General features: G+C 37.2%; 1 protein-coding gene across 1 annotated transcript in view; it reads right to left on the bottom strand.

The window, feature by feature from the left end:
• The window catches only part of LOC139729959 (PR domain zinc finger protein 13-like), a 31,758-nt gene extending 16,990 nt beyond the window's left edge, over positions 1-14,768 (bottom strand). The window contains exons 1-2 of the mRNA XM_071640877.1: positions 14,520-14,768; positions 1,143-1,383 (exon numbers count right to left, since the gene is read on the bottom strand). Of these exons, the coding sequence (XP_071496978.1) occupies positions 1,143-1,383; positions 14,520-14,768 (490 nt within the window). The remainder of the gene's footprint in view (positions 1-1,142; positions 1,384-14,519) is intronic.
• Between the last annotated feature and the right edge of the window lie 7,876 nt (positions 14,769-22,644).

Raw genomic sequence — 22,644 nt, 5'->3', positions numbered from 1 at the left:
AGATGCTTCCCTATTATTATCGAAGTATTGGAAGAGTGCGCGCCATTTCAAACGTACTATATCACTGTGTTGTAAGTGACAGGCAAATGATAACGGCGTTCTTTATGATAAGTTTACAGCATATAGTTAAGTTGCTTCTTTTCCCAAACTCGACGAAAGCAAGGTGGGCTTGAGTATAAATAGGCCTACGGGGGAAAATTGTATAGCTCGATTATATAGTCCTCAACTCCTCCAAATGGGTTATGTTTCTTCCGGCGTTTTGTTTGTTTGTCTGTGAGGAATAACTCTAAAAGTTATCTTGTAGGAATTTGATGAAATGTATTTTCAGGATAGGTCCATTCTGGTGAAATGAACAGGTGATTCGCTTTTGGTAGTGATCTTGAGTTTGGTGCTGATCAATCCAATTTTTTTTCTTCACAGATTTATGGCGTTAATGACCATGTATGGTCATCATTTATGGTCATGGCGGAGGTTTGCGCTCTCTGGGTGTTTCTATTTCCAGCATATTACTAGATTTTTACCCCTTATATATATTTGTTTGTTGTCTCAACGCGAAGGCTTTTATTATGTACGTGAATTTGCTTTGAAAATACTCCATTAACCGAGACCCTCAGTATCTATGACAGAAAGGTCTCAGTAATTTCTTTTGATTGGAAATAAATCTATAGGATTGTGTTGTGGGACCAATCCAAAATCAGATTGAGAAAAAGATTGACTTCTCAATTTGATTAGATTGAGATTTTCTATCTAATTTGTGGATTGGTCCCTCATCTCAATCTAAAGAATTTATAGAGTAAGAGCTTACCTTTAACACTCAAAATGAATACAATTCAGTTTTGCATGACTAACTTTCGAGAGAACATCTAACTACACAACGTGATGGAGATAGTACAGCAGGACTGATTTCAAATCATCATTCAAAATGTACTGTAAATTTATGCTCATTTTCATCCCCAAAAAGATCGATTGCCGTTGAAGGAGTGCGCAAACTTGGACAACTGTCATGAAAATTCATGAAGAAAGTAAGAAATAGACAAAATGATTGAAAGAATTGGTAAATGCTAAAGGATTGAATTATCAGAAGTGGCAGCGAATGAGTGAAAAACAAGGAAATATGAAACAGAGATAGAATATCAAGTTACCTTCATACGATCCAACATGGGCGGGGACTCCGAGCTTTCTCGCCAGGGCCGGGGCGTACCAGACTCGCAGCTCCTCCCCCTTCAGAACGTGCCTGGTTGTGCGGAACGCAACCAGTCCGTCCGGCCGACGCTCCGCCGTCAGATTCTGCTCGTGGTCGTGCCTGGCCGCCGCTATGCTCTGTATCCAGCCGATAGCGTTGGCGTCGTTGGCGCTCACCAGTCGCCCGTACTCCACCCTTACCTGAAGCGGATAGAAATGCACATCAATTCACCTACTGTATATTTTTGTAAATCTGCTTTTTTATTCGAAATTCGCTACATGTCAGACATTGTCATATTCGATCGGTCATCAATAGCCAACAAGGCCAAGCCAAGCTTTACTACATTGAACATTTTGTGTGTTGGACAATGTTGGAGAGTTTGTTCTCTTAAAAATTAAGTATCTATGCTGCATAACTTATGTCCAATAAATAGTGCAACTTAAGCAACTCAACTTGATCATGCCAGGGCATTTTTGTCTTGTTTTGATAAGATTCTTTAAGTAATAATTAGTCATTCAAGTTTCCTCCTGATGACAGAAGAATAGGAAGTGCAAAAGAAAAAAAAAAAAACTCTTTTTGAAGTTTTTGAGATAATGTATCAATTTAGTAAATGATTGAAAAAGGAGAAAAGATATAGTGAAACAGAATCATGTAAAGTACCAATTTCTATGACAAACAGTGCAACAATAAAATAAAAAGATCCCACTGTTCTGCGATTAATTGATATTGCATTCCGGCATTAATATTTCATTTAAATCATCGTATACTGAAGACATTACTGATTTGATGAGCAATTTCACTGGCTAGTTGTTTTCACTTCTCTTCAATTAGCAATTATTATTTTTTCTTTTAATTGGACGTGTAAAGTAGTTGTACATTGATATGATTCTTTAAAAAAAAAGGTCGCTGTGGAGTCGAAGTTTTGAAATGGCGAAACAGTGCGTCACCGATATTTTCTTTAGATTTTAGATGCAAGTTTCTGTCGGTTCATTCACTTGCTTGACAGTGCTTGATAACAGCATGGACCCTAAGGGTCCATGATAACAGCAAACGTTCATGCTCGTCACAGTAGTCTTTTGCAAGTCTTCGCAAAGTTATTACCCCCCCCCCCACACACACACACACACACACTCATACACAGACAGACAACTGTGCATAATCTGTTAGTTTGGGTCGGTTCCATATGGTTATTCCAGTTACTGAAGAGGAAATAATCAATGAACCATGGACTATAGGGTGTAACTCATTTTAAATCATTGTAACTTTTTCTAAAGGAGATAACTCAATATAAGATATGGACTGTTTCAACAACATCAACACCAACACGAACAACAACCACAACAACAACAACAAAAGAGACGAGGCAGCTTTTAGCTCAGTTGAGTTGTTTCTCTTGCGCTGTAAAAAGTAAGTGTGTAATATCAATTTCAGTGAGGTTGAGGTTAATAAGACTCCTCATTACTGCAGTAGACCCGAACTTTCCGTGTTTCTGAGTTATGTTTGTAACCTATTATTCTCACTCGATTGAGGGTGTTTAACGGCGTTTAGTAAGAGACCCCACTTAACTAAAAGAAATAAATAAATAAAGAAGATCTACAAGCATGACTGTGTAATATGTGCCAATCAGACCATGACAATTGGCACATTTTGCATTCATTCATAAGTGTAGCCTACATCTATTTTACGCCACGCTCCAAGAAGACTTGAACACCAACAACACATGACAATGAATTATGGAAAATAAGAAAGCTGTGAAATGAAACTTTCTTGACACTTTGCATCCTGTTCGCCATTTTCTCGGAATACACGACAGAAGATGTTATAGTATTACTCAGAAAAAAAAATGGTTAAGATTTTGTCAAATTACATGTAATAATTGTTTCATCTGGGGAGGAAAGGATAAGGGGGAAAGGGAGACAAAGAGAGAAGAAGATTTGTATCATCTGTTCATGTAATTGTACCCAGACGTTCTTGAAGATTTAATTTCCCCTTGTACAAAACCTTTCATAAAGACTGGTGATTTTTAGATCTTTTTCTCTTTTTTTTTTGTTGATACACATCTGCGATACATTTTCAAAAAAAAAGCCTTGTGCACTTTAATCTAATTTCGACCAGCCGTTGCGAGTATGGAATGCCGGTTGAATTCGGCACAAAAGGCGAGAAAAGCTGTAGTCATTAATGTGAAATTGCCTTGCATTCACTTTGCGCGCCGCAGCTGAAATCCGGCTACAGGGCGGAGTAATTGGTTTGGAAAATTGCTGCATTACAGCGTTCTCTTCCTCTCTTATCTTTTTCTCTTATCTCCCTCTTGTAAGGATACAGATATAAAATTTAGAAGTATCTATCTATTATGTACATAATCATATCATATATATAAGTTAATATATATATATATATATATATATATATATATATATATATATATATGCGTGTGTGTGTGTGTGTGTGTGTGTGTTATGAAGTAGGCCTACCACGAATCAATGATTGTTTATAATCACATTCATATACATAATACGACAGAGGGAAAGAGAAGATGAATACAAAATGCACATGAACACAAAGATCCATTCAAATCCTGGCTAGTCAAACAGGGGGAGGGGGGGGGGGGGCTGGAGAAGGGGTTGGGTGCACAAAGGGAAAAGCCCAGTTTCACTGATGGAGACATTTGTTTTTCGTCGTCTTAATGTCTTCATTCACTTTTACACAGTGTCAGCACAAAAATGAGATTCCTGTGGGCAAGCTGATGGGGCGCCCCCTATAGCGGCATCTTGAAACGGGAATATATTTTTCAGCTTCACCTTGTCTTGTTTGGAACTGCCTTCTCTCCAAGTTTCAGACACTCATTTTTTTTTCCAAAGATAAATCATTACAGATTGAATAAAAATCAACGATTTTAGAAGAGTTTAAAACATCGACCTTTGCGAGTGACCAGATGATATTGGCATGTATCCTTTAAAGCGAATCAAATCAAATCAAATCAAATCAAATCAAATCAAATCAAATCAAATTACCATTTGTGATCTGTTTATGTGTCATGTCATCGCACAGTGTCATAGCAATTTAAAGTTAAGTTACTGCAAATGTAATTATTTTCTTGTTAAAGTTTACGGGGCTTCAAATAATTCTACGAAAATAATAGATGGAAATAGACAGTATACCACTAGGACAGAAACTACTTCGAGGTTGAAGAATCAGTAAAGTTCTGACAATAACGATGATAATACAGCGAAGATTATGATACTTGAAATGATGATGACGATAGTTGGGAAATGATTTTGATAATAATGATGATAACAATGAAGGACATGCATATTGCGCAGTACTATAATAACATATTAACAAACATAGCATTACGAAACAGTAGTCATTACACGTTAATTGTAGCCATGACATGCACAATAATTGAAACCTAAGTAACATTTTTCAGAGGATGAGTTTTTAACCTGGTTTTAAACTGTTTAGCTGTATTAGCTGCTTTCTTTACAAACAGAGGGCGATTATTCCATAATTTCGAACGGGCATACAATAGAACGCCCTGTCACCAAGGGTAGTTGTTCATGTTCCTGAAGGATAGATTTCAACCGTGTTTGATACATGTATTAATGATGATGTTAACACGAGAAGAACTGCAAAAAACTGAAGGATGTTGAAGGGGAGAAGAAAAACTGGCAAAAGAGCTAGAGAAGGATTAAAAAAATCACGAAGAACTACCAAACCATGAAATAAAAAAGACCAAACAAACAAATCAGGAGAGAAATTCAATTTCCTTTTCCCCCTTCATGGTCCCCGCGGGACCGCGTCATTAAAGCTGTCAAAATATTTGAGGATAAGGGAGCTTGTTGGTAAAACACGACTGCGACTGGGATTTCATTCTTAGCCAGAAGAAAGGACGGCCGGATAATGGCGGGTTAAGAGTCCCATACAAGCCTTTACAATCCGATTAGCAATCGGAAAATCCTCCTCAATGTAAAACAGAAAAACTAGCGAATCTGATTTATCACTTTCAAAGACTTTTCGGAATTAATCCGCTTTCTCGACGTGAAAAGGATGGACCCTGGGTTGTCACAAAAAGAGTGAAAGATATGGAGGGAAATAAAGAGAGAAAGACAGATAAAGAAGAAGAAAAGGAGATAAAAAGACAGGACTCAGAACGGGTTATTGTCAGTGTGTCTTTTGAAAAGATTGAATAAAGCCAGGACCCCTGTACGACCTGTCCCCTCCCCCGGGTCTAGCCGCCTAGTGTTAGTTACGCGCTGGAGTGTTCTCCTCGACATGGACCCTGGTTTCATCCAGTACCGCTACTCGACACTTAACTCCCACTCTCACTCTCTTTTTGTTCATGTGTGAGAGTGCGTTCATCTTTCAAGACCAGTACCTGCCCGCCGACTTGTAATTGGTGTGGGTTTCAGAAAGTACCTCAGGAAGTCGGAAATAACTGCCGCTTCATTCAAACATTTCCCTCTTTTTGAATAGTTTGTTTGTGTCATTGCGGTATTTTGAATGTTTGTAATGAAGCTGCACGGCGTTCGTGTCGCCACAGTACAGTAAGTTTTGAAAAATCCTTAAGAAAAAGATGCCCCTATATTCACCATTTTGTGATGGAAGCAAATCAAATTTCAGGCTATGCGCATCACTTACATGTAAATTACATACAACGATTTTCTGTTACGATGTAGCACCATCCCCCGTTAAGGACGGACTGGTGTCATAGACACCTGCCCGAGTATTCTCGGGACTCGTCTTCAATGGGTTAAGACATTAATGTCACTCGGAAATTATATGATACTTGTCGGGCATAAGCTATAAAAAAAAAGTCACGTACACTCAAGAGAGATTTGTTTACGTCGGGTAAAATGTTATGTGATTACCATTTTCTTCCTGCCGATTTAGAATAGACAAAACCTAGATAAAAATCTGTATTTGCGCAAAGAGAATAAGGAGACATGCCTCGTGATTCTTCGGAATGGCTCTGAGTAACTGGTAGTACTAATATAAGCTGTAACCTGCCGACTGGCATCCCATGATTATTACACTATACGCTCACGATGCACACGACCAGCTTTCGCGACATGTCATGGTCGGTAAATCGTGAGCGCTCATTTGAATAGGGAAATTTGTTGTTGTTGTTGTTGTTGTTCATTTTCCATCTGTGAAAGAAGGGTGGATAGCTCATATTCAGCTACACTAAGCTGGTGCTGTATTTCCTGTGCAGAAGATGGTGATGAAGTTGACTGTTGGTGACGAGGTTAATTAGACTCGATAGGGATGTTGCAGTTTGTGGCGGTATGTAGAACAAAGTCCTGAAAGGAACACCATTTTGATATAGCAGAATGACCTTTTACTAAATTTGCTTTTGGGATACGAAATAGAAAAAAAAAAGAAACCTGTGTCCTTAGCTTCAAATTTGTGTTGTATTGATTACAATCCCATGTATTATTTATGTTGTATAACCCATAGTCTAGCAATAATGATTTTGCAGGGGTGTTAAGGATGGAATTGCTAATCTATAGACCAAATATGATAAATCATAAATATATTATAGAATATATGTTCACATTTACAAATTTTCATCAAGTAGACCAAATCATTAGCATCTTTTAATTGCTTTTTTTTGCGCACAATCGAATGGGAGAGTTGCGAGTTCATGATCAGCTTAAATCAGACCTTAATGTGGTTGGAATCGTCAATATCATTATTGATTAAAACATAATATGAAACTGTAAATCTCAATGAATTTCTGTTATCATGATCATAATCGTAATGACCATTCTTTATAGTTTAACAAAGCTTTTACCATCCTGTTTGTCCGTCTGTTTTTTTTTTGTCTCTACAGATTTAAGTCAACTTAAATGTAGAGGAAACTACTCTTTTATTTACTCAGAAACACCTCTTTTCGAGACGCAATACATTTGGGGATAAAATTAAATATTTCACTAGTCTGAACACGAAATGGAAAACTTATACGAAAGGGGGGAAAGAGAAGAAAAGTGGTGAATAGAAAAAAAAAAAGGTCACTACATTCTTGCCTTTTCTAATCCGTGGATAAGAGGACGGATTAGAGTGAGAGAGATTCAGATTATCGCTTGGTGTTACATTGCAAAGCATTAAGTGAGATTTGGGTTGGGGGGTATTAAGGGCCTCCGACAATTAGACGGAGTGCGACATGTTGGACCAGCAAGCCGGCTGAATGGGACAGGGCCATCGAGCTGCAGGTGATTGCTGGGCTATTGTCAGGAGCAAGTGAATGGCACAGATTAGACTGGAGGAGATGAGGGGGTGACGATTTGAAGAATTTAAGAAAGTGAGTGGTTAAAACGAAAAGAATTGAAAAGAGAGATAGATATATATCTACTGAAAGATAGATTGATAGAAAGAGAGAGAGAAAGAGGGGAGAGAGAAGGACGAACAAAACTGAAATATGTGGACAGAATTTTGTAAAAGAACATGGAAAGTCAGATAGGATGATGACAACCGTAAGAGAAATGAAAATACACCATGCTTTTATAAACTATATACATATACATAGAGGCCTATATACTTATCCTACTTATATAAACAAACATATCCATATGTTGTATAATATCTATTTAGTATAAAGAATTAACACAGACAATATGTATACATTTAGGTATATCATAAGAATGAATATCGATCAACGCACAAGCTGGACTCTCTCTGTAGAAGTCCAGATCCAGAGCTCAGATCACTCCCCACACAGCCGCATTACTCCCAAAATATAACGAAAAATATATGAATAAGCATAATGTTTGCAATGTATATATGCAAGTATACAAGAGAGTGAGAGGAAAAAAAGGTTAGAATATTGATGACAGTTGAATAGAGATCACGCCCGTTAAGATGATCACTGCATGTGTGCCGTATCAATTACTTTGATATTCTCGCTCTGTTCCTCAGCTTACCCGAGATACTATCTAGTGTGCTACTTGAACGGATGAGAAGGAACAACTCCATTCGAGCTAGATGTTCAATTGACTCTTAGGGGAGAGGGAAAGAGAAAGGAAGAGGGAGAGAGAGAGAGAGAGAGAGATAAAGAGAAAGAGAGAGAGAGAGAGAGGGGGGGGGGGGGATCGAGGGGAGAGGAGAGGCCTAAAAAGAAGACAAACTCAACGAGGACCTCAAGCGACAGTTATCTTCGAAGATCGATGGAAACTGTCGAAAGTTGTCTTCATGATGGCGCTGTTCAGTTCTGACGTTCTGGCTTGTTGACGCTGGAAGCCCCGCCCATTTCCCTCATATTTCCCTTCATTATTTTTCTGATACAGTGTACGGGTACTGCAGCAGCTAGTAACTTAACTATTTCATAACATGCTTTCACAAATCGTTTGATACCGGTCTGACAAACACAGAGAGATTATGCATAATGAATGGAGTAAATGTGTCGTCAGCTACTTTAACATGCATTTCTTCATTACAGAATATATCTTTTGTAATTGTATAATAGAGGAAGAAACTGTTTATGGGCATATCCCCTCCATCTAATCGTCCTTAAGTTGATGATAAGAATTAGCACTGAAAGTTTCCTAAAAAGGGCGCTTCTCTATTATAGTTACTAGGTTATCGACCAAAACAAGTAAAACTGTAAAAAAAAAAAAAAAATTATAAAAAAATGCATCAGAAGATTGTAAGGCGACCAGAACTTAAGTAAGCTGGTAAAGCTTAATTTGCTTGTCACCAATGTCAATGAAATCACATACCAAAGAGTAGAATATCGTTATTTTCTCGTTATATCTAATCTGATGAGATTTTTTCCCTTTTTAGTTGTTTTTGTTAACTGAACTCATGTACAGAATGTATCGCACAAGTGAGGAATTTGCCTTTCAATATCTTTAAGGTGATGATGATTCATTGACAATGAACCAATATTGTTCATTGATAATACAAAGTAATTTGAATGAAGATATTAGGTAATTACAAGAGAGCATCGCGTAATAGGACTTAAATGTATCAAATAGATTACGTAGTATGCTTTTTGAGCTGAAATAAAAGAAATGACTATAGATGCATGACACTACCTATATAATCAATATGTTTAATTCATATATCAACGTACATTTATTATATGTGCGCTCTTTTGTGTTGATTGATAAATCTGCACTTTCAGTAAATAGTACAGCAATTGATAGTTCAGAGCATGTTACAACATAAAGTTCATTTGCCTAGCTGCATAAAGAAATAAGTGTAACAGTGAACAAAAATTATGAAGTCCATAACTAAAAATAAAAGTGTATTATAAGTAGACTTCATTAATCTATCATAGCTTGCATTATAAGGCAACACCAGATGCCGGTAAGTGCAGATGGCTGGCATATACAAGCATAATTTCAAGGAATAGCCGGTCGCTAGAGAGAATGACGTACAAGATTTTATGAACGTAATTAACAATTGTGATAATAGTTACGTTCAGACGGTGATCCTTAACCTTGAGGATAAGTTACCTTCGAGGAAAAGCTCTATGGGGCGCCAAATGTCGCACGGTCGATTTCTTTACGAAATCAGTCATTTCGTTGACAAATCGACAGTGCGTCACTTGGCGCCTCATAGAACTTATCCTAGAAGGTAAGGATCACCGTCTGAATGTAACTAATAATGATTATATTCCTGCTTGCATCTAATCAGGATATTATATATTTTTTCCCTTTTACTGGGTTATGCCAATTACTGAAGTCAAGGTAAGGACAGCTACGATTTTAAACTTGAAAATATTTGGGGGGATTAAGGAGGATGACAGGAAAGTATGGAAGACGAACAGGACTACTGCAATCATATGCCACGGATTTTTTTTTTTTCGACGTATGATATCGTTTCATTTTGTATGAGATCGCGGTGTCTGCCTGACTGTCTCTTCGGCTGTTTGTTTGTCTGTCTTTCCGTCGGTCTCCGTTTCCCTATGGTGTTTCTTTTAGTGTGAATCTGTGACATTGAAATCATTAAGATGTATAGATAAGCTGTATGAAAGTGAGATTGCTTTAATGGAAAGGATGGGGGGGGGGGGGGGGGTAGGGCGGAGGAGGAACTCATATGGCAGACCGGGGCCCAGTTGTTCTTTTCCCACGCTGTGTACACGCGCTTTCTCCCCGCCCGCCTCGGCAAACAGCCCCAAAATCGATGCACATCAATCCGATATCTGTTGTGATCTGGATGCGATAGGATTTTAAGATAATAGAATGGGCCACGAGTCGTGTAAATTGCACCAGTTGCTTCGAGGATATTCCTGCCAATATCTCAGCTCCATGACCTTCTGAGTACCATCGCATTCTGTTTAACATCTTTTGCTTGTTCTTTTCCCAGCCTCTGTTTTTTCCCTCTCCACTCACTGACAGGTAGCTGGTACCCGTGTTAATTTCGCCAGATTTCGGTCGATATTCGTACTTTGCACGTAACACGCACGCACACACACACACACACACACACACACACACACACACACATATACAAAATCGCTCTTATTCTTTCGGAGCACACAACAATATGATGTCATTGTCTGGTGTCTTATTTTCCATATTATTTCTCTTTATCATTTTAACGCTATATTGATTGGTTCTATACCAACGGTGATAAGCCGGCTTTATATTCGTGTATGAACATTGATTTCGCTGTAATATCACAGAATTGCACTTTAAATGGTTCCCCCCCCCCCCCCACGCCAAATGCGTTCATTTTGTTCGATCTATGTTGCCCAGCCTCACTGAGAAAGCGTGTACTTTGGAAAAAAGGGATAAAATAAGAAAAAAATAATAGCGAAATTTAGATAAGATTATACAAAATGAAATGAGTAAAAATATAATAGCAAAATTTAGCACTTTTCTAAAGCACGAAGGCACCCATTTCTTTGCCGCATCGCGAGTTCTGTCAGGGATAGTGCGTACCATTACTGAAAAGAAAGACACAGATCACATTGAATAAAACACCCATATGGAGAACTATTTACCTTAAATTTTTCAAAAATAGTTGTATTGATGGCAATCCTTCCTTCGACTTGCTAGTGACATGTTGCTGAGGCAAAATAATTCTCTATGCCTCCTAGAAGAGCAGATCAAGATAATCCTCTTTAGACGTCTTTTTTTTTTCCTCGTGAATTTCTTTTCGTTTTCCTTTTGTAATATCGTTCAGCACATACGGCAGAACGGAAGTTATCTAAAAAATGTCGTAAAACTCGTTACTTTTTAAACGATTGTTCGATTTTCTTCAACAAGTATTTTGCAGATCTTTCTTCATTCATGTTATATTCGTCTACTTTTGTCATACTTTCCTTTCAAACGACAAACTTAGACTCTACACAGTTATGTCGCCGCAGCAGTGATTTTCCTCTAAATTCAAATCCTCACATTACTTATTTCAAGACCTGTGAAGTTTGAATACTAATTTTTCTTACTCGTTGTTGCTAATATGCAACTTACTCGAACATTAACATGATGTTATATTGTCTTCTCTGTTCACAAATTTTCCTCGGGCTAGGGTTTCATACAAACAGCTCGTTATTGATATTTGGATAAACACCAGAACGGTTGTTGGTAGCGTTAAAAACTTGCACAGGTGGTTAAATTTGTCCTTCAAAACACCCATGTTTACTTAATTCCAATGAGAGAAGGCGGAGAGGATTGGGTGTCGAGCCTATAGGCGCATAGGCACCACTCTTGAACGTTTCCAAAATGTATTTTGCATTTAATCGTGTCTGAAGAGTATTTCACTGACTTCTGTATTCTCATTGATTCCCACTTGATCACATTAAATATTGCTTAAGTTGTTTTGATTCACAAAAGGGAGCTGATTGACGGGAATTTTGATAATGAAGCTATAATCCTCAATTTTTCACATTTGTATATATTTTTTTTATTTCAATCTCGTTAGTTAATTCATTCTTTAATTCATGTATCCAAGATTGTTTTACTCCCTCTGTCTTTAAAAGAGACTAAGACTACGCTTTGTTTTGTTTTGCTTTGATTTTGTCGGAAATCTACACAGAGACACTCTTCTCTTCCCAATATAGAAAAAAATAAATGGCACCAGTTACCCAAATCAAAGGAATAATGATATGCTGACAACATAGGGGACACGTGACCTTGAATGACTAACAACCGACGTCACAAAAGACAATATAATTAATTTAAGACGTTTGCCTTTTAGCAACTGTATGACGTTGGTCTGAGATGTCGATGTAGCTTTCACAGATTTCTTGCTTCTATTAAAAAACAGTGCTCCTTTGTTTAAACCTGTGCATCATTTTGGGACATTGAACCACAATAATTAAATTCATAATCTCTTGCAATTAAGTCACCTGACTGAAAAGAAATAATTCAAAAGAATCACTCAGAATCACTTAGAATTTCGTTGAAGTTTCTTTAGCATTCTTTTGATAGACATTCTGTATACAAGCGAAATTTATCCATAGTATTTACAGAATTTAGAAATACTAATCCCATTGATAGACACATACGTGCATAATGTGGTTATCGTGTGGAGCTAGTAAATTGACGGACTAAAAAACTGCAGTGCCGATTAAATTCATACAAAATATGAATTTATTATGATGAACGTGAAAATAATCTTAACTTTAAGCCAATATAGATACACTTGTGTATACTTTAAACACATATATACATCAATATCTAAAATATAAATTATGCACGTACAAAAAGTAGCGTAAATTTACATTAGCATAAATCATTGTTAATATAATATATACTCCAGCAGTATTTTATTGATAATGAAAGTACAATGTAGAAATAAGGTGCTTCATTTACTCTCTGAAGGTCAGCCTTGTCAAAATGTTAATTTCTTATTCTTATTTATTTTCTCTCTCTCCCTGTGTGAGTGTGTGTGTGGGGTGGGGGGGGGGGTAGAGAGGGAATGAGGGGTGTTTGCAGCAATAGAATTATCAAATTAAGAAAAATATATTAAAGAAAACTGTTGAAACCTGATTACAGGGACAGACTAAAGATATCGAAATAAATCAAACTTCTTCTAGATGTAGTTGGAGACGCCGGGATTGTATTCGAATATCAAAGGAACTTCAACGAATTTGATGCTGAATAAACTTAAAAAAAAAAAGACAGGCAATTATGCAAGAGATACTATCGGGTTTAAGAAATCTGTGTATGAGAAATCTGAGGTGTGAGTGTTGCATTTACGTGATAGGTGTAAGTATATATAGTGGTATGTGTGCGAATGTAACGTTGTGTCAATATGTGAAGTGTGTGTGTTTGTATCTGGTATTGGGAGTGTGGTGTGTGTGTGTGTGTGTGTGTGTGTGGGTGTGTGTGTATAAAAATGTGTGATTTGAGTGGAGTGTGTGTTTGTGTATGTGTCATGTGCGCGTGCGCACGAGGTGTGCTTGTCCATTTCATGTTATGTGTATTGGTGTATAAAGGATTACATGTAACTGGATCCTGTAATACGTAAGTATGAAATATGATTGAATATTTGCTTTCTATATTTCTTGAAACTAAGCAAAAAATTCTATAATATTATTTCATATAATGTAATGTGTGGTATGTGAAAATATAGTATAATATAATATAATATAGCACAACATAATGTAACGTAATATAATATAATATAATATGATATAATGTGATTTGATATATGATATAACATAATACAATGAAATATAATATGATATAGTATGTTTTCATAATGTTTACACAGAAATGAAAGAGATTACAATGTATAATAGTAAAGTGTAACATAGTAGAATATCATAAAATATAATATAATCCCAGCATGTGATAAAACATTGATTGTTATCATTGTTATCATGGTTAATTGATCAGAACTTTTATGGTCACTCTACCCAGAATTGATCTCCAAACAAGAAGTCGAAAATTGAAATAAATAACAATGGCCAATTTGCGTCAAACACAGATATGAACCAACAAACCAAAAATTAACGTATTCACTCATATAGATAATACACTAAGTCTTTCAGAAACGAATGCATATAGTGTACAATATTGTACAATGAAATCATCTAAATGGTTTTAAGCTACACGCAACTGAAATAGAAAAGTTAAATCTCAAATACAGTTGAAAAATAAACGCCAAATAACATTATAAATCACACCAAACTGCAATTGTTAGTGTTGTTGAACATACCGCGACGTATACACGGAAGTTATGAAACAAAACAAAATGCCCTATTAAATAATATTTAACGAACATTGACGAGCAAAAAAAAAAAAAAAGATTATTTGAATTAAAGTTTTTTTATGAAAGAACTTAAAAGCTGAAATGGAAAAAAACAAAACAAACATGACAATTTGAAAGATCGGCCACTGATTGGACGAAATCAAACAAACAAACAAGCAAATAAAAATACCTCGATCATGATCGGATGAATAGATTCCTCGAGCATGTTATCTCCGAACTTGAGAACGCTGTCGTCGTGCGGTCCGATGATGACATCGGGAGGAATTTCAGACGACGTCCAAACTCCGACAGCGACCGACGGCTGCCCGACAGATCCCGACTGGCGGGCATCCCACGGCTCGAGCGAGGGGCGGGACCTGCCGGCGGACCTACCCGTGGTGGGGTTGGTGGGAGCCAGTTGTTCTGGTGCGGATAACATGTCGTCCGACTTCCCTGTGTATTGGTGGCGGCAGTGGCAAACGATAGCGCACTAGTCGGGACTTTAGCAGGTCCCGGTGCATGCAATTGGTAGCTTGGAATGACGTGAGGAGACATAGCGGGTTCCAACTTTATCGCGAGCTCTGAAAACCCGACCGGACACGACGAGGAACGGTGAGAAAATACGGGCTGACAACAGCTGGGATATATAGTGAAGTCAACAAAGAGCAGTTTGGCGCACCATATACTAGTAGTCCTGCTTGCGATGACTGGTTTTCACTTTTTTTTTTCCATTTTCATAATGCGATGAGAGCAAGAGTTTCGTTAAAAGGAGAAGCCGGGACACACACACACCGCGCCCCATCCCATTCACTTCCCCGGCGTTCCCAAGACACACACACACAGCACCACACGCACTACTCACGCACACACAATCTGCGCTCGGCACACTTGTTGCGCATGTGCATCAGACAAGCGGACCAATGGTTGTGCGGCAAACTTGAGAACGCGCATGCGCTCAGGCGACGGAGATAGCTTTTCGGCGGGCTTTCGGCTGGTGTGAGTGTAGTGAGGGTCGGCTGCATGCTAACTAGTTCTGATATCAAGTCTTGCGGTTTTAATATCGTACTCAAAGTATGGCCAAGACCATGAATATGCAGTGAATCCTACACGAGTGTATTAAGTTAATGCCCCAGCACCCTTAGTGCTTCCCATCGCCCTTTTATCAAAACCTAATCCGAATGTCGTTGGTTGCCTATATTAAATCAATTAAACAAATGAAGTGAAAGCTTGGGATTGAAGTGCCGCAGGCAAGGTGGGAAGAAGTATTGGAATAGATTTTTTTTTCTTCGTCTTGAATCCACCAATTTAATTACAAAGCCATATGCTTTCCACTATTATTTGAAAGCATTCGTATCATTTCACCATGTAATCGTGTAAGATCACACTTGACGAAAGTTGATGGTTCACTTTTAAAGTCCAGGGATTAACGGTAAATCATACCAAATAGCGTTAATCAAGCAGGAAAGTATCTTACACAAAATCTGCACTGTCTTGCTCTTCCATCTAATCTAATAATGAAAGACAGAGCTTACCAAAACTCTAATAGCCAAGAGCATAATTCGCTGAAATTCGAGTGCGTAGTTCAAGATCAAGTTAAAAATTAGATATTGTACAATGATATCGGAAATAAATGAGATATGTATACGCTTGATATTACATTTCACAAAGAAAATTCAATCATTGATAACAAAGAGGTTTGTTTGAGTTGAATGGAAAGGGAATTGATGTGCTGTCAAATTAACATCTATATAAACAAAACATTTTGAGGCATTTCTCTGGGAATCTATTGAAAAAATCCATTAGGTCTGTGAATAAGAAACACCAATAAGAAAACTTGTTTAAACACACACAAACACACAACCCCCCCCCCCACAAAAATATTCATTTTATTTACTTATTTACTTATTTCTTTCTTTCTTCCTTTCTTTATTTATTCATTCATTTATTTATGGGGGTGGGTGCGTCACCTGCTTAATACAGGAACATAATGCTTTCCATGTGACATTGTTTGTTGACAAAATAAAGAATGTTGAGCTACTATAATACATGCAAGTATCTTATTGTACTTTTCTGTATTCAATTCAATAGTTATTTACTAGTATTTCCATAGAAATAAAAATACATGATACCAAACGGTACATGTGTCAATTTACCTTTCATCCAGCTGCTATGGGAAGTATAGTTCATTAAACACAATATGAAATATCTGCATGAATGGTGTTATAACAAAAAAAAAACAAAAGAGAGGAAACAATTCCCACTTTGTCACGGTAACCAAAAAAAAGAAAAAGAAAAAAGAAGAAGCAATCATAACGATTGAAAAGGGTGTTCCACTCAAAAGTTAAGCTTGTAGGACGTGGACCACTGAAACGAAAATAATTGCAAAACCAATGTACCAATAAGATGTATTCATGTTAAATTCATCTCTTTACCATTGTACATTTGGTCACTGAAATAATTATATGATGCTGATAATACAAGCATAGTATCAACAATACTTGTTGTAGAATACAAATGAAATATATGGTAACATAGCAATATTATTACGACGCAGACACTATTCATTTGGCCGTGTATACCAGGAAAAATGTGACCAAAAGAGAAGATATACACGCGGTCACGCAAAACGACGAGGACAAAAACAGCAACAACAACAAAACACAGAAGTAACAGAAATGAAGAACATACGTATACACAGTTACTGGACAACTAAGAAGGAGGAAAGAGAGGCAAGGAAGAATGGAGAAAGGAAATGAAGAGAAAAGGAATGGAAGAGGTCTGTGGACACGCTACACAATCTTAAAGGAGACCTCCCGATGATTTTCAGATTTTTACATTTGAATGACTATAAATTAGTTATACTGAGAACAGAGTTTCAGAATTTGTGATACTTGGGATGAAGAATAAGAATATTTTCAAAATTTAGAACAACTTGCAATGAACAAGGATGATGACATGGCAGAGTCACTATAAGAATGCATGAGTTGGAGCTCAGGGAAGCAGAACAAAAGAAGAAGGCATGCATATACGCAGGTGAACTCGCAGGCAAGCAGTAATGTAATGGAATTACACTGCTACATTTCTGAAATATATGAACCTCCTATGTCATCATCCTTGTTCAGTGTAATTTGTTTAAGGTTTTTCAAAGTATTGTTTCTCTGCTAAAGGACCACAATAAATTCCACAAATCTATACATGGAGTTGTCGATTTATGTACTACATGATGTGAAATTATGAAAATCGTCTGGAATGCCCCTTTAAGAACAGGTGAAAATATGGAGTTTTTTTTATAAACAACACAATACAACTGGTATATGTGGAGAACAATTTTTTTTTCAGTTTATGTTTGAATGTAATTAACTTAACCTATTCTTATAAACTATATTCTCTAAGCTATTCAAAAATCTGGGTCCAGTATAAACAAATGTATTTTGAGTACGTACAGTCACAGTCTCATTAATACAGTAGAAGATGGAATTCATTGGCTTGCCTCGTGGGATAGTTATGTACGTGCCTCTTACGATAAGGGGATAAAATAAAGAGTGAAAAACTTTGGGTAGATGGTTGCAATTGTAATTAAACATAAATTGACCAAGTTTAAATGAATTAAAGGAATAGATTGGAGAAGAAATTCCTCAAAGCTCTTCGTTGTGTTTGACAGCAGTCACTTCATATGCGTGTAATGTTAGTAGATCTGCGTTTTCCACCATCTACCTACTACCGTTTGACTAGCCTCGCGCGACTCTGTTGTTCAAGTCGTCTGTAAGTGGAAAAAAAATGAGCCAAAAGATGGTTGTTGGCTTTCCGCCCTCACCCCACAGAGAGCAGCCCTGACCGATCGAGGCACGCGAGTAATGACGGGGCTGGGTGTGTCGAGTGGTCCGATGTGGCCGTTCTGGCAGAGGACGCAGCAGCAGCAGCAGCAGCACCATCACGACCATAGCATGTGGTCAAGACCTCCCCCGCCCCCTCCCCCGTATAGTGTTCCGCCCACAGCTACCGTGTGGACAGGTGATACAAGACTGTATGCACGGCACAGATGGGATGGAAAGACAGCCACATTTTGTCACCGTGTAACAAATGAAACTAAAGTCTTTGTAAAAGCTTGTTTTGATTTGATTTGATTTGATTTAATCATGAGACAATAACCTTCTTCCATCAATGAATGATGACATTACAATAGTGTATTCATGTCCTCTCAAATATACAAAATATATTTCGTCAATTTTACATGATATTATTTTTTATCTAAAAGAATACAAATTAATCTTATAAATCACCAAGTTTTAGTATGTAATGACTGAGAAGAAAGGGGAAATATGGATAGCTAGATATCAACGGATAGAGAGATCATCAAAATGGTGAATGAAAAACTGAATGAATGAGGCAATAAATGAATAAAAAACTTGCTTTAAGATGGGTATATGACTGTTCGTTTGATCAAAACGCAAAAATGATGACCGCAAGTTGTATGCCGTAATAGTGAGGTTGCGTTGACAGGAGTCGCGCTCGGCGGGTTTTTCCACCCCATCGTAAGACCAAAGTACCCGGAGCTCTGGCCGGGGTTGGTTGCGCCCACGGGCTCGTCTGCTGATACCCCTTATGATGGAGAGCAAACATCACTAATCTCTCGGCAAATTTAACCTCGTCTTGTCGCCTTTCGGATTTCGAACTCACCTGGGAATAAAACTTGAGCTTTGGCAAATTTTAAGATCTTAATTGGAATCCTCGTAGAATGTAGACAGGGGACAATTCATGAAGCTCTTTTTTTTTTCTTTGTTGCTGCCGCTCTTGTTTTTTGTTTTCTCTCTATTTTTGTTTTCTATATTCTCCCCCCTCCTCCCGATTCTTGTACTCCGTGTGGCATCGGGCATGTGAGGCGACTTCGCGCATGATTATACGCGTCTTGCACTTGTCTTGCACGTACGTCGAACATCGCGAGGGTCGTCCTGGAGTTTGTCCTGCGCTAAATCAGCCCACGGGGAGAGAACACGCTTTGCCCGTTTTTCTGTGAGAAGATGCATCAGTGGCGACATTTGGCTATTCATGCGCCATCATTCTGGCGGAAGAAACAGCTTGCAGGAGAGCGCAGAGAGACTAAAGGGGGGAAAAAACAAGGTGTACACGTTGATGTGTTTGATTTCAATTTAGTTCGCGTTTCTTTCGCTGGTAGGTCTCCCTGCGGTCCATTTTGAAGCCAATGTGGGTCACAATATGTCCAACGTTTGGCGCTTCCTATATTCCACCGTTACGCTCCGAGCTAACAAACCAAGACTGGAAATAGGTCCCCCCTGGGATGAATCAAGTGACGCGCAGGGCGATAAAAATTCCGATTTAATGAAGGTGCAATGCACGCCTAACTTCTGTTCGAATTCATGTTACAATATTTGTCCACATCAAACATGCAATGAATGCGGTATATTCACTCTGAAGACAATATCCCAGACTTTTTTCCGTTCAACATCTGAAGGAAAGTGTAGAAACGCTTTTGCGATTCCATGGAAGCGCTCGTAGGACAGGCTGCCTTATCATTTAGAATCAAAGCTTGCTGCTTACTCTGCCAAATACTTATATACCACTTTATTTATATATCATTTCATGATTATATGCAATTATAAGGATATATTATAAAAATGTGGACATAACAAGCCAATTATTTACATAGTCGCAGGCTACAAGTTCCAAGGAAGGCTACAAGGAAGGCTACAAGGAAGGCCACAAGGAAGGACGCAGGCTACAAGTTCCTCTGGACACATAATGGAATGGAAAATAGTCGTTGAGTCGTATACTTATATACGACATCGTCAATACAAATCGAAAAGAGCAAAGGTTACTTGAATCAGCAGTAAAATAAAATCCCTTTATTTTACTCAAATTTCAATTTGTCCAGCATTCAAACTTCTACACCATGCCATAGAAGATTGCAGTCTTTATCTTCTCCTATATGCTAGAATGTTACTTTGATCGACCCATTATTTCATTCTTCATTGCTTTACGGAAATAAAGTTCAATGTTTTTAAAGGACCTGGGGCAATATTGAACAAACAGACTCACCGAATTAATGACCACTGACCTTGAACATGGGAATAGTATCAAGGAATCTCCTCCATAAAAGTATGATGATGATAAGATAGATGAACTAGAATCTATGGGCACTGGGTATATTATTTAATTTAAATCTACTTCTTATCAACAATAATATAGATGCATACACTTCTACTTATTTGTATTTATGTATAGGATGTATTTACACACATACACCCAAAACACACATAGGCCTACACATACACACACACACGCACACGCACACATACATATCCACACACACATATCCACACACGAACACATCTACACATACACATACACAAACACATACAGATATTATACAGATTCATGCATATTCATTTCATATTTCATACTTTGCATGACAATTATGATTGTATACTGCAACTACTGGAACATTAATTTAGCAAATTTCAAGCTCAGATTTCCTTTCTTTTCTTTACTGAGTTTGAAATTTACGCCACCTGCATGGATAATAACAACATAATTGCAAAACGCGACTCGACCATGTAGACATTTGGAGAAATAATTTCACAAATATCAAAAGAACATACTTTTACCTGTAAAACCAATTTAGGTCATAAGTTATCACAAGATTAAGAAATCAAATTGAGATTTCTAATTTTGATTTTGAAGTGAAGAAATTCTGTTATTTTACTTATACTATAAAGTAAATGATCATTGTTAGTTTGTGTTCTGCCAGCAATTCAAATAAATTCAATTCCATTTTCATTCAATTCCATCCAACAAAGGAGTGAAACAAAATGCAAATTATACGTCACACAAATCGTATTGTTTTACCAATTTCTAAGAAATACACAATGCAGTGTGGATCATGAGGTACACAATAGAATATGTGTGCATTTGATTAGAATAATCAATTAATAGGATAACCATGCATGCTTTGCAAATTTGACAGAAAACTAAGCACTACGATGGAAGAGTGGTCCACTAAAAAGTAGTGCGTTGTTAAGTAAAACGTGGATCACTCAAAAAGTAAAACGTAACTGATGAATGCAGTGGTGTTGGACTGTTGGAAGTATTACTACAAAGAAAGTTACGAAAACATTGAAAGTACATAGCTATATACAATAATCATCAATCGATAATCACGAAAGAAAACAATGTTTGTGTTAATAGTTTAACATCTACAGCCAGGTTGAAGGGATATTATCTAAGATTATCCAGATATAATGGCAGATAATCTAATAAAGTCGCAAACTTTGAAAAGAGAAAACGTCTGATAATAAGATCCTGGTGTGAAGTTTGAACCTTTTGAGCTTCTTTGAAAATCATAATCATAATCTCCTCTGAACATATCGTGGTCTAAACATTAATGTGTGTGTGTGTGTGTGTGTGTGTGTGTGTGTGTGGTTTTTTGTGTGTTTGTTTTTCAAGTTTGGACATTTTCTTGGTTATAATTTTTCATTTTTTTAAGCATTTCGCTATGTTTTGAAAATGTATATTTTGCATTTAATTTCCTGCATGCTAAATGAACATACAAACTACAAAGCCAATTTTCTGATTCACACACACACACACACGCACACTAAATGTTTATCACGTGGAGGGCTGTGATGCTTCGTCTTTGGTAGGGTTAGTTGTTTTGTTCTGTTTTATTTTAATAAATTGAGATAATTATAATCTATGATAATCCAAAATCTTTTTCAGTTCCCAGTTAAGTTTCATTTATTTTCCATCCGACATACAACGAAATGTACAACAAAATACAGAGTATGCATTACATCCTCATTGATCAGTTTGAAAAAGAAAATACATTACTCAATATGAATCGTAAACTGTTCAATAAGATATGAAATGTAAAACAAAGCAGAATAACTAAAAAATCAATGCATACTTTGAAAGGTTGACCGAAAAGGATGAAAAAGGAACGATCCACTAAAAAAGCATGGCTTGTAATACATGGATCACTCAAAACATATAGGAAGATGTCACTAAACAACATCATTATAAACGGTCGTCATTGAGTAAAAAAGAAAAGAAAAGGAAGTTCAGACAAATCTTACAATGTTACAACCTGATGCAGGCAATATCCGCTGATCCGCTTAGACTCTGGAGAATAATAGAGATACCAGAATCAAGAATTGTTCGATGACTTCACCAGGCATTCTTCAATTCAATTCAATTCAATTCAATTCAATTCCATTCAATTCAAATTTTATTTCATTTTTCGAAAAGAACATAGACACTTCACTTTCCTTGGTAACAGAGAATAAGGTTGCAAAAGCAAA

The sequence above is a fragment of the Diadema antillarum genome, unplaced genomic scaffold (assembly GCF_040938485.1).
Source record: "Diadema antillarum isolate AM-2024a unplaced genomic scaffold, OU_Dant_1.0 seq00000275_RagTag, whole genome shotgun sequence".
Classification (NCBI taxonomy): Eukaryota; Metazoa; Echinodermata; class Echinoidea; order Diadematoida; family Diadematidae; genus Diadema; species Diadema antillarum.
The sequence above is the reverse complement of the archived record's forward strand: the minus strand, read 5'-3'. Positions and strand labels throughout refer to the sequence as shown.